Source organism: Sinocyclocheilus grahami, unplaced genomic scaffold, assembly GCF_001515645.1.
Source record: "Sinocyclocheilus grahami isolate Dianchi unplaced genomic scaffold, SAMN03320097.WGS_v1.1 scaffold49.1, whole genome shotgun sequence".
In the NCBI taxonomy this organism is placed as follows: domain Eukaryota; kingdom Metazoa; phylum Chordata; class Actinopteri; order Cypriniformes; family Cyprinidae; genus Sinocyclocheilus; species Sinocyclocheilus grahami.
Genome location: NW_015505228.1, coordinates 2,215,707 through 2,232,830, shown reverse-complemented (window position 1 = coordinate 2,232,830; position 17,124 = coordinate 2,215,707). Strand labels below are relative to the sequence as shown.

The following is a 17,124-nucleotide window of genomic DNA, read 5'->3' as shown; positions in this document are numbered from 1 at the left end:
TCTGTGTCATTAAAGACTATAAATTGTCTGCTTGGACTTGTATTTGTGCTTCTTTTTCTGACCCATCTGGATAGTTCAAAAATGGCATAATAACAATTCTGTCACTATTTTCTCACCTTCATGTCGTTACGAACCCGTATGACTTACTTTCTTCTGAGGAACACAAAAGAAGATATTTTGAAGAATGTTTGAACTGTTCAACTTTAAGTAAATGGGGTCCAAAACAACACTAGACACCACTGACTTGTATAGACCTTAAAAAAAGACAGACATTTTGAGAAAGAAAGTTTACCTTTTTCAGGTTTGGAATGACACGAGGTAAATGAGTAAATGATGACAGAATCTTTATTTTTGGGTTAACTATCCCTTTAACAATGGCTTTGACTCGTTTCCTCTCTCATGAGTGTGGCACAGGATGCTTGTTATGTGGTTTTCCTGTAGACGGATGAGAATTGAGAGCAGTACGTTTAACCATATGAGAGCTCACAAGATTATGACCATTATGTCATTTTGTTAGCGTTCGCTTTAAGACATTATGTAATGTTTAATTTGATAAAACATGACGTCAAAACAGAATTCAAAACCATCTTTTAGCTTGTTCTGATGCTAATAGTGCAGGATCAAACCCCGTAATTGCCATCATTGTGCCCTTAAGCAGGACTGGGCAGTTTGTTTTCCTGAAATCCTCATTGATCATATAGTTGCCAAACAAACACTAAGGAGTCAGATTAGGAGGTGGAATATTTAGTGTTTCATAAGAATGAAAATAACAGCCAATGAAGTGCTTAGTATGTTTTAGTTAGGTACAGAGACACACAAGGGACATGAAACACTCCACTGGACAAGACAAATGAACAGACTGAGGGAACATCCACAAACAGAACAATGAATATCAAAACCACACCTACACACAAAACACACATGCCCACACACATGGGCACAAAACTAACACTAAACCAATAAGGCAGACAAAAACATGTCACAAAACTGCACAACGGTGAGGAACACTAGGCATAAATGGGCTAAAAAAACATACTGACGAGTTTAACAGCATGGCCTTGGAAATCAGCCTAGACAGAAAAGGAAGATGAGAAGAGACGGATGGATGAGAAAGGTAAAAGACACAATATGCTGAGTTAAGAATACAGATCTTCTAATATATCATCTACCTCTGTAGCCATTCTCATAAATGCCACTAAGCTTGCTTCCATCCTTCTGTCCTGTGGGGAAAAAAATTAACAGTGAAACTAACCACACATTAGACCTTAACAGATGTCATTAGGTTAGAAACTTGCTAGTTTGTCTAACTCATGTCATTGATTTACTCACCACCATAGGGTCTCTGACCACCAGTACTTAGTGCAGCTGCATAGCCTGTGCCTGGAAATGACCAGTCAACACACTGGTTATTAGTCAACAGCATTTATGTATTTAGTCAGTGATGTCTGCTAGGTTTTAGCATGTTAGTGGAGAAATGATGAAGATGAGAACGCAGACCGGTGGTCATTCGGCATGCATGATACATCAGTATCAGTTATCAGTCAATATTAAAGATGATTTAATTATTTAATCAGTCGATTTTAGATATTTAATGCATACACTACTGTTTTTGAGAAGTCTCTTATGCTCACCCAGACTGCATTTACTTGATGAAAAATACAGCTTAATATTGTGAGGTAATATTGTAATTTAAAACAGCTGTTTTAAAATGCAATTTATTCCTGTGATGGCAAAGCTGAATTTTCAGCAGTCTTCAGTGTCACATGATCCTTCAGAAATCATTCTAATATGCTGATTTGACGCTCAAGTTGCATTCTTATTCCTATCAATGTTGAAAACTGTTTTGCTTCTTAATATTATTGTGGAAACTGAGATACATTTTTTTTCAGGACTCTTTGATAAACGGGATGTTTTAAGGACCAGCATTTATTTGAAAGAGAACTAGAATAGAAATCGTTTATAAAATTATAAATGTCTTTTGATCAATTGAATGTATCCTTGTTGAATAAAAGTATTACTTTCTTCCAAGGAACAAAAAAACATCTTATTAACCCCAAACATTTTATGGAAGTGTATGTAATAGATATGTATTAGATGTATATGAATAAAACAAAACTGCTTATATTCTCACCATATTTGGCGGCTGTCTTTGTAGCATCAGCACCCAGACGGAGTTGCTCAGCACCAAAAGGATAACCAGCATCAACTGCAGGTAAACACATTTAGACCTGTGTCACAATCAGACAGTCCATGATGTTCTCGATTTCTCTTGTTCTAACTTACCATCAAGCCCAGCTGCAATGACTGGTGCGCTGTAAGGAATCTGGCCTACAGCTCCGCCTGCGGCAGTAACATTTTGTTATCAGAAAAAAATGACTTGAAATATATTTCCCAAAAACTCCACAATATTACCTGCTAATGGCTCCATTGCTCCACCTGTACCACCTGATAGGAGACAGACCATCTTTACTTTCTTTCTCATAATAGTTATCTGATCTTTATAATCATGTTTGGTTTATTAATACTCTTTATTCTCTTGTTTAAATCTTCGTTCTCTCACAGGGGACATTCGTGTTCAAGTCAAATCCTCAGGCAAAGCATCAGGATAGCCGGAAAACTGAGATTTGCATGTTGCATTTGAATAACAAACATGTGCAATGCACATACCCAAAGAAGTGTCTGGCCCAAGGGTTGGTATTCCTCCATATGTAGCTCCACCATAACTACCAGCCTTGCCTTGAGGGCCAAGTCCAGCTGAGACCACAGGCTGGCCACCGTAAGGCAAGGATCCGGCAGCTCCAAGAACTCCACCTGCACCTTTAGACAAATGAAACCGGAGGTATTATAGGATCAAGCAACCACAGCCACTAAGACATATCTAGACAAAGAAGAAGAGACATTCGCGTGACTCAACAATGATCAAATGAGCTGGAAAGAGTTTTGCCACATTTGTCAATGACAGGTGAAGTAGGAAAATGCTGTAATCTGTCAGTAAGATTTTTAAAAGAAATGAATGCATTAAATTGATCAAAAGTGACAGTAAATACATTTACTTATAAAACGGATCGTTCCGGTCCTTGATTCTGATTGGCTGAGCCGCGTACGAAGCTGTTGTAAATTACTCTACAAACACACACCTTTATTTTACGTCTGTGTGTTGCTCGGCAAACACTTTGTTGCCACCACAACTGATTCCGAGGAACTACATTGTTTGGTGGAAGAATACTGTTTTTATCATTACACGTTATTTGCTCTGTTTTATTTTGTGAAACCGTTCTACGTATATGGAATAACCGTTTTATAAAAGCAATAAGCACCTCGAAGCCGTGGTTTACAGTGAATTTATAACAGCTGAAGGGGTTTTAGGCACTCCGCTTCGCGTCGACAACAATGCCCCTCAGCTGTAATAAATTCACTGTAAACCACGGCTTCGAGGGGCTTATTGCTTTAATTGATATGAAACATTTCTATTTGAAATTAATGTGGTTTGTTTGAACTTTCTATTCATCAAAGAATCCTAAAAAAAAAGGATCAAGGTTTCAACAAGATTATAAAGCAGCACAAAGGTTTTCAACACTGATAATAATAAGAAATGTTTCTTGAGCACCAAATCAACATATTAGAATGATTCCTGAAAGATCAATTCAGCTTTGTCCTCACAAGACATTTTTTAAATACTTTAAAACATTTACATTTTTCAAAACAATGCATTTGCTGTATTTTTGATCAAATAAATGCAGCCTTTATGAGAAAATCATACTGACCCCAAACCCTATTTGAACGGTTGTGTATTTAGTGTGTTTAATTCAACTTCAGATGACTTTATTTACCATATTTTCTAGACTTGGCATCAGCACCCAGGCCGGGGTTCACTACCAGCCCTGGACCTCCAAGGCCTCCAGCTCCCAGACCTGAAAGAGCAGACATTGACCTCTGTGATTTCATGCAGATGCTGCTGCTTCCATTTAATGTATGCAAAACACTCGGTTTACCATTTCCATTAGTAGTATTCTAGGAGCATATTGCAGTCTTGCTCAGATTACCTTAGTATTAGCATAAAAGCTTTTGCACAGGCAACAGCTGATTGCTCAGTGGTCAAGCTATTGCAGTTCAGACACTTCACCCAGATTAGGCTGGAGGAGGTTATTTTCTACAATCTTGAGTAAAATAATATTGTGTATAATCACAGGACAGAGTGAATGAAACACTGGATGAAGTGCTGACATTACTGCAGGTGTTTTGAATGCACTCATAACCTTCAGCCTTACCAGCTATACCGTTCATGCCAAAATGATCAGCTAACACTGATGGGTAGGCAGGTCCTGTAACATAATTACAATTGTCACTCAATTACAATTATGCTTATATGTTAGTGTGACATTAGGACGTGCTCCATCATACCTATCCAGTCCAGACTCACCTGCTCCATAACCGTCTGCTGTGCCATAAACCTCACTGCCGTATCCATTGCTGTAGCCTGCTGAGAAGACATTATTCAACTCAACACTGCACAAGGTATAAAAGTAACACAGGAAGCACCACTGTGTTTCACAGTCAAAGTCAACCACTGTGTAACCAAGATGATTCAGAAAATAATTAGCATAACATAGAGTGTGAAATTTTGGGTGTTTCTTGCACAAACTAGCACGCGCATGTTTGTCCAAGAACCCAAATGTAGAGGTCTTAGAGGGGCACTTTGCCTCTAGAGCAGCTCTTGGCTTTGTGCTGAAGCAGCAGGCTGCTGATCTGACCACACTTGTGCTTAATGCATCACACTGCAACAATGTTATGATATTATAAAAGGTTTCACTTGGGCATCAACAGAGACAAGAATAGTAAAATCATTAGAAGAAACAAAGGACAATATTTTAAATAGCTATATAGAGGAGAAAAGGCCTAAAGTAGTAGTCACAGTTTTTACTTCAGTAACTATTTTTTCAGGGAAGGTCTACATCTGCAAATGTGACAGCTTGGCCCAATACAAACGTGATGTGCTGTTTACTCAACAGCTATAGAGAAGTGGACAGAATTCACAAAAATAATCATAAAAATGAACATTTGTATCTGAACCAGGTGTTCTGGTACCTTTAAAAACAAATTGTGTTTTTTTTAAATAAGTCTCTTATGCTCACCAAGACTGCATTTATTTGATCAATAATACAGTGATATTGTGAAATATTTTAAAATAGCTGTTTTCTAGTTTAATATATATTAAAATGTAATTTATTCCTGTAATAGCAAAGCTGAATTTTCAGCATGATTACTTCAGTCTTCTGTCACATGATCCTTCAGAAATCATTATACTATGCTGATTTATTGTTCAAGAAACATTTCTTATTATCACTGTTGAAATAAGTTAATATGCATAATATTTATGCAGAAAACATTAAATATTTTTCCAGGATTTTTAGATGAATAGCAAATTAAAAAGAACAGTATCTGAAATAGATTTTTTTTTAACGCTACAAATGTCTTGACTGTCACTTTTAATCATTTTTAATGTGTCCTTCCTGAACAATTTTTTTTAATCAAATAAAATATCCTACTGACCCCATCTTTTGAAAAATAGTGTATAAACCGCTGTAGAAAACACACCTTTATGTAATTAGACTTTAAACTCAAAACCTTACAGTTGCTAATATGCAGCCCTTGTGACAACTAGCGCCGTCTCCTCTATATAATGAATAAAATAGACATTATTTACCAATCTGCTTTCCTGCTCGAACTCCCTGTGGATATCCACCTGCCCCTACACCTGTATCAGCAATAAAAAAAATTTGGTAGCTTTAGCAAAATATGAATATTCTAGAGCTTGAATTAATGATACTGGGACCTTTGAGAGAGAAACAATATTTCACAATTTCTAGATACCTGCTCCATAACCGTTAGTAAAACCAGCTCCAAGATAGCCAGCAGCACCAAGGCCGTATCCTGTGAACAAAATATGCAAACTATGAAACTTTGGCCACTAGTAATAAAAATCATGGCCATCACAGAATAATGTGATCGTTTAGGGGCCTGTGGTAATCATGCAAGACGAATTCACAGTGTGTGTGACTGGTCCATACATGTGGCCTGTGGGAGAGAAATAACGCAGCATGCACTGGGCACACATCAGCACAAAGGCAGATATCAAGATAAAGGCTCAGGTGAAGCATATAAAAAGAAAAGAGAACAGCCCCAAAAAATAGATGAGGCATTAGTCCAGCACACTTGCACACACACACCTTTCTGAACAGCTGTGGTACAGAAAAGCACTTATTCATAGACCTGCAGCTGCAATGAGTCCATGATGAGGGGTGGATTTTCCAGTCTACAATCATTAACACTCTAATGTGTCAAAGGCCATATATTCATTCCATTGGATGACGGTTGGAGTACTGTATTGATTTTAGACTGGAGAAAACACCACCTCGTGACATGCATTCAGCCATAAACCGGTGACATTTTAATAGGAAGACGTTTACCCATATTGGATGGTTTGGTGCCCTGTCCGTTGGGCAAAACTGGTCCTGTATTGTATTACAACAGTGGTTTATCTCAACACAGAGAATCCAACATAGTTCACATCACCTATAGCTTACGCTTTAAAAACAGTCTTTTTGCATGCATTGCCTTCCACTCTCCCTTTACTTCCAAAGAATATAAACATATTAATTACAGAAACTTTTTACTGATTACTTACAGATAGGAACAGATCATTAGTATGCTACAAAGGCGATAAAAACTTTACCATTGTTTATAATTCCTCGTCCATTAATCATATCTGCTGCTGGACCATAGCCTATAGATCATAACAGTAGTTACCTACACAATGTACGCGATCTTGCACCAACAGTTTTGATTCATAGACATCTATACTACAGTCCAAAAGTCTGGGGATGATAAAGGTATTATAAGCTAAAATAACATATCGTGGTTTCTACAAAAATATTAAGTATCACAACTGTTTTCAACATTGATAATAATAATACATGTTATTTTGAGCAGCAAATCAGCATTTTAGAATGATTCCTGAAGGATCATGCGACACTGAATATAATATGAAAATATGAAACTTGTTCAAAGTTGTTTGAAATTGTAATAGTATTCCACAATATTTATGTTTTATTGCATTTTTGATCAAATGAATAAAGCCTAGCATAAGGGAGAGACTTAAATATCTTGACAACCCCAAACTTCTGAATGGTAGTGTAAGACAACAAAGATTTGAAATGAATTGAATACAGTCTAATATGTTCTGCTTGGCTTTAATTCAGCTGTTGGAGTGTGTTTACCCTTAATTTGAGCTCTCATTCCATTGGTCACTCCTGGTCCTGAGGGGAAACCTATTGACCGCAGCTACAATTACTATATTAGTCCCACAGTCATTCATGACCACATTACTTAAAACCCAAAATTTAGACTTGCCTGTGCCATTAGAGGACACTGTACACAACTGTATACTAACTATCTGCTTGATAAGTCTGACATCTCATGTCACTGTTTCTGATGTCCAAACACTCCAGCAGATGCCAAAAGCAAACAGCAAATAGTGGTAATATACACTCACGGTGTGCTGTAATACTACCAAAAAAATCATGGTCCTAACCTTTAACTTCATAACTAAATCTCAGATGGCCACTGTTTATAAATCCTTAAATATTAGTGTCCAGGATGTTGTGAGCTAGGAGACTGTAGTGTACGCCATGAGTTTTTAAAAGTTTAACTTAAATGTGTCATATGAATAAACAGTGCTCAAAAACAGCTGTTGAGATTCTCAACTGAAACGAGTAGAGGCTTGGACACAGAAACAGTATTTCTCATGTCACGACTTGACAAGCGGATATACACTCGACTATACTACAACTATGTCAATCATATTATACAGCAATTAATCTTTCAAATATGAAGTCCCACATACATCTGGGATGAGTTTTACCATTGGCTATAGCACCCTGTCCATTTGGGACCCCTCCGCGACTGTAACCTAAACACCATAACACCAGTGAACATTCACCAAGGTACTATCAACATAGCAGCTGCTACTGTTGCAAGAGCATAAGAGATGCTACTCTGCTGGAGAGAAAAGCAAAGTAAAAAAAAAAGGATAGGCATGTATTGTATAGTGAGATAACAGGGAGCAATGTGGCACTCATCATGCAGAGTAAATGGCTAAAATATTGTAACTAAAAATCCAGAAGAGCAGATTGAAAGCTTTAAAAAGCATGAAAGCCACATGTGGAGGTACTGAGGTTTACCATCGCCCCTCTCTCCCTGTGACACGGGCTGGCCACCTCTAGGCCCAACACCTGTGAATACAGACACATCAGCTGGAGGCAAAGATTTCAATGGTGAGAATGATAAAACGCAACATAATTGTAAATGACACTTATTAGGGTGTTAACTTGACCACGATCGAGTACTGAGCCAGCATGCATTCTAACTTCTCAAACATCTATGCAAAGTTGCACAGGATAGTGATTCCTGATGTAAGAGATAAAGATCACAACAAATATCTAATGCACAACAAGATTTCTCTATTGAGTCACAGCAAAATGCTGTGACTCAATAGAGATAAAAAAAAGCTACAAAGCTGTCACTGGGGCAGTACCCTTTCAAAAGGTACTAAAATGGTCCTAGTCTAAACAATTTTATCTAACAGTCTCACGGAACTACACTGCTTTTGTTGGTGAGCAACTAATAAATGAATGAATGATTTAGACCTGCACTAACATCTACATGTTCCTCAACATTTCCTCTAATCTTTTTGCATGAGCAAAACTATTTGCCCCCTGCTGGCTGGACAACTGAATTGAACCTCAGACCTGAAACTGATGATAGAGATTATCCACTAGTTTGAGACCTTTTTGTGCTCTAACACTTCTTAAACCTTCAGCAAAGAGGCCCAAACTGACTCAAACATCAACAAAAATCCAACAAGCTAAAACAGCCTATATTACGGTTAACAAGCAAAAAGAGCTGAGAGAACAAAGCATGATTGTATTAATACTAATACAGAGATTAATACAGCTACACAACAATAAATACACTGTAAAATAAATACATACATACATACAAATTAAAATAAAAAGAATATCTTCCTTAATATTTTTGCCTTTTTTTAATACACATACTGTATAAAAACATTCCTAAATCAATATACATTTACTTGAGAAGCAAAATACTGTTTTCTGACAAATTGATCAATATAAAGTGACTTTATGCTTTGAAACAACAACAAAAACTGCCAATAAGAAAGATAAACGTAACTTAAAGGAAACATATTTATTAGTCTTACCCCATTTGCAGATATTTTTTTATTTTTTAAAGCATTAAGTCACCACATTTTGACATATATTTAATTTTGATACATATTTTCAGAAAACATTACTTATTTTATGTTATTTTGTTTCTCCGGTAAATGTATCTTGATTTAAGAATGTTTAGATATTTGTTATATGTTGTGTTTTTTTTTTTTTTTTAGTCCGTTTGTCTCATTTCTGCTGTTTCTGCAGTTAAAAAAATGGAAAAAGCATGAATATCGATGAATTTTGAAGAATATCTATGCATTTTGATGATCTGTGAATGGGAATTAGCCTATCCCTAAAGGAAATTCAAGAATGAGTGAGAGATTGGAGGGTTTACCCAGTTTTGATGGTTTTGAGCCTTGCCCTGTGGGTGTGCCAGCTGGTACACCATATCCTGAAGACCACAAAATCATTGTTAATGTCAGTTTCACAGCTTTGATACGCCAAATCTAGAGGAGCTTTTCGTTTTTCGCCATGTTTTGTTTTGTAAGAGCATGCACATTACAACACTGATTTAACATTGGCTCTAACACTTTGACCAGCAGACACAACTGCTGCTGTGCCATATCACAAAAATCTGAATAAGCTGTTACTCAACCCATAATGCTCATTAGATGCAAAGCACACATAAAAGATGACTGCAATTAAACAACAAACAAAGATAAGACGCTTAAATCATCCAGCAATACTTGTCATAATAATGTCTGCTTAAGGTAAACATTTAGACTAGAGATCACACACATAACATTTCCAACACGACAGCACCCATGACAAATACGATGTGCAAACAGACAACCATCAATCCACATCCACCAACACGAAACTGATAGCACAAGACATCTGCATATTCTCTTAAAACTCACTAGCTCATCCACAACAATAAACCATGTGACCCGTGTCACTTTTTCCAAAGCAATGAAGTGGCTTTTGAACGTTTGGGTATGCAAGTACATAATAAAACAAGAATAAAAGCATAGAAATGATTCTGCAAACAATTAACTGTAGGCAAGGCGCACGCCCCCCTGCAGTGCCAGTCAGTGGCACATAGAAGTACTGCAGTACTTAACATATTTTAAGACTTCTGTCAGTTTTGTTGAAGTTCCAATAACTGCTGAATAAATCAAAAGATTGGGTTAGAATCCCTCCCATCAAAAGACCCTAAAATAGCAGAATAATAAAGCACTTCCAAAAAAAAAATACTTATGAAATACCACAAAGGTTTAAATAAAAACAAATTTGGTGCACAAAGTATACCTAAATACTGCTAGCCTATATCAGCACTGAAAAGAATGTTTATCTTGCTCCTGGCGACAAATTGTCACTTTATCACTAAAACACCCAATACTGCAGAAATCTGAAATAAAGAAAATATTATGGGGGGGAAGGATCCAACTGTTTCCTGGAATAAAGTGGATAAAGTTGGTCAGTAGAGGTTGCTATTGCAACCCGAGTAAACAACAAAACCGTGTTCAGCCCCCTGAGTTTAAACACACACATTTTCCTAATGCTTTGACAAGGAGAGGTTACATACCGCGTCCAGCGTTGGGGTATCCTCCTGCGCCATAACCTGGCAACAAGACAAGAGAGATGTCACGGTTACAGAAAGAAGAAATAAATGCCTGTTTAGCGGAAGCCTCTCATGGTAGATACATAAACTCCCACTCATCTTCATCAAAAATATGACACCTAATCATGGCAAATGGACAGCATATATCACTACATGTGAAAGATTTTAATCACAGCACGAGGTTGAATTTTGATTGGTTAGATCAGATCCAATGTGCTACACAACCTTCAGCTCGGAAAGAGATGGCATTAAACTGGAATGTGTCATTTATTGATTTGGGTCGTTATGATGCACATACTCACCTAGCTGCGCTCCATAGCCATTACTGGTGTAACCTAGAAAATGCCAAAATCAAAAAGTGAATAAGTGTTGCAAGAGTACTTCTGAATTGAAAGCAAATGAGCAGCTCTCACCTCTTCCTCCGAGGTTCCCTGCTGGATAACCTAAGGCTGCTCCCAGCCCGTTGCCTAGGCCATACCCTGTGCCGAATCCCAGCCCGGCAGCCCCAAGGCCAGTTCCAAGGTTTGCAGCTAAGACCAAAATAGCAGGATCATGGTGATGAATGCAAGAACTAGAAATCCATCAGACGTAGAAATTGATATCTGCCCATTATAGTTTTAGGAATGACATACCTCCTCCATAACCGAGTGTTCCATATCCTTGTTTCAGGCCTCCTCTGATCGCAGTGGGTCTGTATGCCGCCCCTAACAGACACCATACTCATTACACAAACTACACACACACACACTGAGTCCATGCACATAATAACACAGACTATTGCACACATATACTGTACAAACAACTGCTTGCGTGCATTTTACACTAACGTTCAATAGTTTGGGGTCAGTGTGATTTTTTTCAATACTTTTATTCAGCAAGTACACAGTAAAATGATCAAAAGTGACTGGAAAATACATTTATGTTACAAAAGATTTCTATTCCAAATACTTTTTTTTTAAACTTTCTATTAATAAAAAAAAAAGGTATCACTGTTTCCACAAAAATATTAAACAGCAACAAGTGTTCTCAACATTGAAAATAATAAGAAATGTTTCTTGAGCAGCAAATCAGCACATTAGAATTATTTCTGAAGATCATGTGACACTGAAGACTGGAGTAATGATGCTGAAAATTCAGCTTTGTTATCACAGGAATAAATGATATTTTAAACTATATTGCAGTAGAGAAAATGTATTTTAAATTGTAATATTTCATAAAAATAACTGTTTTTGATCAAATAATCACAGTATTGATAAGCATATGAGACTTCCTTCACAAACATCTTATAGATCCCAAACTTTTGAACGGCACTGTACACAAAATAAAAAGCAGAATCAATTTACCTCCAAGATAACGGCCAACTGTTTGTGAGAAAGAAAAAAAAACATTAAATGCTTGGTATGACAGAATCCATTCACTTTTTGTATATAAATAAACAAATACAGTAACACGTTAGCATAGGGAACAATTCTCACTGTTAACTAGTTGCTTATTAGCATGCCTATTATAAACATATTGGCTGTTTATTAGTACTTATAAAGCACATTCTGCATGACCATATTCTACATCCCTAATCCTACCCAATACCTAAACTTAACAACTACCTTACTAACTATTAATAAGCAGCAAATTAGGAGTTTATTGAGGCAAAAGTTAATGATTTGTTAATAGTGAGAATTGGGCCTTAAAATAAAGTGTGGCCACAAATACATTGTCTCTTTTTCAAAGTCAGTTCTGTGTATTTTGGCATGTGTCTAGTCAAAGGTTAATTGTAAATCTTTATTTACTGTTTGTACTTATTTTCATCTCATCTTCATCAGAGGTTAATGTCACTTACCACCTGTTTTTCCTGGCTTGCCTGCCCCATAGCCACGGGCTCCGAGGATACCAGCCACTGGACCTAGGACAGTACAGAAATGAAAGAATAAGAAGATAAGCTTTGTACTCACATAAGCTAATTGGATTCAGCAGCATCCATCAGGTTCAAGCAGACAGACTTACCTCCAGACTGTACACCGATACCAGGACCTACAGAGAAAAGATAGAAGGCCGGATTGATAAAGAAACTCATTATGTGGTGTAATGTTCTGACCTCTAACCCTCTGTAATATCTCACAGATACACTATATATACAGAAATGAAAAAGCGCAAAATACCTCGACTCGCCAATCTTCCCAGAGCTCCAGTCTGTGGCCTAACTCCTTTAAAACAAGGAAATAAAAAACGGTGTAAAAGATTTTAGCCCAAAAGAAAGAATACCATATTTTGAATACAATATTCAAAAATAAGAATACCATATTTTTGGAGATTTACCAAGGTAATCCCATGTTTTCTGGCAAACCTTCTATGCAAATACTTATTATGGCCAACATAATATTATCTGATAATATTACTATACTAACACCATATGTTTTTAAGGGCAGGGCTCATGAAGGTCGTAAAAAATACTTCAGCAGAGGGTGCTCAAATAGATTTAGGTACTTCTCGGTTTGTGAGATTAGCTCCTGTTTGAATTCTTAGAAATCAACCAATAAAACTTCCATGGTTAAGAAACTATGTCAGCTGACGTAATAAGAGATTAGCAGTGTGAATTTCATTGAACTAACCACTGTCTCTGTATATTTGGAAAAGGCCTCCATTGATGCCCAGAAACTGTAAGGACAAAATGGGCTGTGTATCGGCCGTTTAAAGTCAGGACTGACAGAAGGCTGACAAATTTTGACCACCGCTGTCACCTTCAGGCACTGGGTTTTGATCTTCAGACATGAAATACGAGTGTTTAATTTGCGGTCAGAGTTATGGAGCTGGAGCATATCCAGGCAAACTCAGACACGTCGAGCCATGACTCACTTCCTGAGGTGTTTTTTCTCCAGTTATCACAGCCGTCAGACATTTAACACGGAATCGTTATGTGCATTTTATTACGTCATTTTCTAGACACCTTTTAGTCTGACGTACAAATCCGTGACTGTTGGCTGAACATTCGATGACGCAACAATGCCTCAAGATTACTGAAAAGACAGTGTGGCCTGAATTACTAAATTTAAAAAAAAAGAGTTTTGTCTGTCAAGTATCGATAGGTGACAATTGATTTTTTTTCTACAAGGCACAGAAAAGTAGAAAATAAATAGCTTGCATCAGATATGGACAGCAAGTCAAGCTACGATTTGTCATGCATACTGTTACTTTTCTCATTGTTTGGTTGCTTCCTCATTGGCACCAGATAAAGAAAAGCACCACTCTTCAGTGATTACTTCACCTCAATGTTGCGTTTTCATGTCAAAGTCAACCAAAGGACTGACAATATTAAATGGGGAAAAGGATTAACAGTTATAAACCTAAAATTTGTATTTCTGTTTAATCTAATAGTGCATTGGCAGTATATGCAAACATGGTTAAAAACATTTACAAACCTTAAACTGTAATTTTTTTAAGTTTTCTAATATAACCTTGTGTATTAAAGTTTAAAAAACACAAACATATGTTTTAGCAGCACAATAAAAAGTCTATCAAATAGGGGCTGGATGTATTTAACAACTATTAACTTTTCCAGGCACTTTTGTTCAGAGATCCAACTCATATTTTGTTTCAAATGGTATGCAAACTGATTTCAGGTACCTGCATTGTGACATATTACATTAAATCATAGTGGGTGAGACATGCAGCCTATAAATAAAAAAGGTGTAAAAGTCTAAGCAGATATAAATAAATATTTCCTCTTCTGAAGTTCTATTTTATTGAAATCTCAGTTCTCAAAGGAACAAGAATTGAGAACTAATGTATTCTATTTATTTATGCAATATATATTTCAACTGGATTCTCAAACGTTTTGGCATCCGAACCTCTTGGACCTAAAATATTTACTTCAAGTACCCCGTGAGATTCTCTTATGCCGGTTGCTGGTCACATGACAAACAAATAAAATATTAAATCTTTTTAAATAAATGTTTTACTTTGCTTTTACTGTCAAATTATTCATTTTAATTATATGTGTTTATTATTTAATTATTAGCTTTTCACCAACTCACAAACCCCCTGCATATATTAAACAAACAAAGACAAAGATTTGTAAAGCGTTTTTTTAAGTGGTTGAAAGAGATTCAGTCATTCTTTAGTTGATGTGATTTTCTTTTTATCTTTTCATGCATACATTTCAATTGAATCAATAAACTGCTGCAATCTGTCCACATTATTAGACATTCAAAGTGGTATTCAGATAGCAGAAGCATTGGATGATTGGTCTCTCCACCTAATCATGCATAGATTCACTCTACCTATTGCTCTGCTTTAAAGTGCCAGTTTAAATAAAAATGTGATTTTCTCAGCAACCCAAACATAAGAACCTCCCCTGAGGGCACAATGAAGGGCTTGAGTACATGGGCCAGAGCCCTACCTGGAATTAACCTGACAACCTTAGTGCCACTACATTCTTTTTTATCATAATTTGTTCCATTTTAGATTAAAATCGTTTTAGTCATAATATATCATAACAAGCCTCTGTCCTGCTTTCTACCCTCTCCTGCATCACAAATTCTCCTAATTTCTCTTTCTCACCCTTAAATCTCTACAACAAGCCCTTCAGAAGACACGTCTAACTTACCTCCTTGTATGGTGCTCTGTACCAGCCACAGGACCAGTGAGGTCTGCAGGATCGCCCGAACCAGCATGTTGGCAGACAAACAGACAGACAGATAGACTTGGTATTAGCAAATAGCTAAAATTGCACACAGGTGAAGTGAGAGTCAAGTACCCTCAGTTGAAAGCAGCACCACTGGCCAAACTACCCGCCAGGCCTTTATTTATTCTCTGGACACCCATGTCTCTCCTCTGACCAGCCCTGCCCTCTGCTGTTCTATTGGGCACCCCCTAACAAAATCACCTGACCTTTCTCTCGCTCCTCGTCTCATTCTACCACCTCCCTTTCTCATGCTCCACAAAGCCTGAAGAAGACAGCCGGCTTCATCCAGATTTTTGTTGTAATATGCCACTATAGATATACATACACCCTTAAAAATAAAGGTTCTTCATTGGCATCAATGGTTCTATGAAGAACCTTGAACATACATGGAACCTTACAAACGCTGAAAAGGTTCTTTGTAGTCGAAAAATGTTCTTTAGATTAAAAAAATTTGCTTCAAAATGGTTCTTTTAGGAAATGTTCACTGAAAGGTCATTTGGGGAACCAAAAATGATTCTTCATCACTGCAAAAACACCCTTTTGGAACCTTTATTTTTAAGAGTATTTTTGCGTTGCCCATGCCGGTAACTGAAAGCCATCTCTCCTTTATCGATTATTGTGAAAAGGACTTCAGTATTATGGTAATATTGTTTTTAGGCTGATTGTTTTCTACACTATTAAAAATAAAGGTTCCAAAATGGAAGGTTACAGAGCGGTTCCACAGAATAACTAGTTAAGAACCTTCTGAAAAGAACCACTTTTTTCTTACTGTAAAGAACATTTTTCTTTATGAAAAGAACATTGCCAAACCTTTATTTTTAAAAGTGTATTGACGTATTTTTTTCCTTAGTGAGATAATATATAGATAAAATTATTAAATAAATTCAACTAAAACAATACCATATGTCCATGTATTTATTGGTAGGATATTGAGTACTCATGTAAAAGGTGATAATGTACAGCCAGTTGGTCATATAAAAAAATATATATTATACTATACTATAATATAATAATAATACATGAACATAGTAAACTGCAAATCTCTCTAAAGAGAGTTACTAATTAACTTTTTGTTGTCTGTATAAGGGCTAAGCATTGACACACAGATCAGATTCTGTCAGTCTGCTTGCACACACTGGCCTGACACTCAAGACAGGGCTCCACCTCACACTGAGAATCCAGTGCCAGGATTTATAGTAGTAAAAACACTAGGTGAGTCACTGCAGTAGCTTCTGTTTGCAATGATTCAGAGGAAAAAATATAGGTTATGGGTGTTCTTTTTGTTTTCATTAACTTTGTCCTCAGATGTTCCATTGCTTCCCCTTTAAGCCCTCACAATACCCAAGCTACCCCTTAAAGAGTTTATAACAAGATGAGCATGAATATAATATTAAGAAGCACAGAAAATGCATTAAAGGAACTAAAAGCACACACTTAATTAATATTGACAACATTAACATCCATTTGTTAAAGCTGCAGTCCGTAACTTTTTTTGGTTTAAAATGATCCGAAATCAATATTTGAGCAAGTACATAACCAGCCAGTGTTCAAAACTATTGCCTTACTTTAGCCCGATTCACAACGGTCAG

At 36.7% G+C, this 17,124-nt stretch overlaps 1 protein-coding gene across 1 annotated transcript in view; it reads right to left on the bottom strand.

Moving 5' to 3' along the window:
- Positions 1–850: 850 nt before the first annotated feature.
- The window catches only part of LOC107583094 (glycine-rich cell wall structural protein-like), a 25,628-nt gene continuing 9,354 nt past the window's right edge, over positions 851–17,124 (bottom strand). The window contains exons 3-23 of the mRNA XM_016269189.1: positions 15,458–15,500; positions 13,014–13,058; positions 12,859–12,885; positions 12,695–12,757; positions 12,201–12,218; positions 11,490–11,561; positions 11,271–11,387; positions 11,160–11,192; positions 10,822–10,857; positions 5,872–5,931; positions 5,705–5,755; positions 4,421–4,480; positions 4,269–4,322; positions 3,831–3,911; positions 2,668–2,817; positions 2,413–2,445; positions 2,284–2,340; positions 2,132–2,206; positions 1,330–1,380; positions 1,170–1,220; positions 851–1,070 (exon numbers count right to left, since the gene is read on the bottom strand). Coding sequence (XP_016124675.1) covers positions 1,066–1,070; positions 1,170–1,220; positions 1,330–1,380; positions 2,132–2,206; positions 2,284–2,340; positions 2,413–2,445; positions 2,668–2,817; positions 3,831–3,911; positions 4,269–4,322; positions 4,421–4,480; positions 5,705–5,755; positions 5,872–5,931; positions 10,822–10,857; positions 11,160–11,192; positions 11,271–11,387; positions 11,490–11,561; positions 12,201–12,218; positions 12,695–12,757; positions 12,859–12,885; positions 13,014–13,058; positions 15,458–15,500 — 1,182 coding nt within the window. The 3' untranslated portion in view covers positions 851–1,065. The remainder of the gene's footprint in view (positions 1,071–1,169; positions 1,221–1,329; positions 1,381–2,131; positions 2,207–2,283; positions 2,341–2,412; positions 2,446–2,667; positions 2,818–3,830; positions 3,912–4,268; positions 4,323–4,420; positions 4,481–5,704; positions 5,756–5,871; positions 5,932–10,821; positions 10,858–11,159; positions 11,193–11,270; positions 11,388–11,489; positions 11,562–12,200; positions 12,219–12,694; positions 12,758–12,858; positions 12,886–13,013; positions 13,059–15,457; positions 15,501–17,124) is intronic.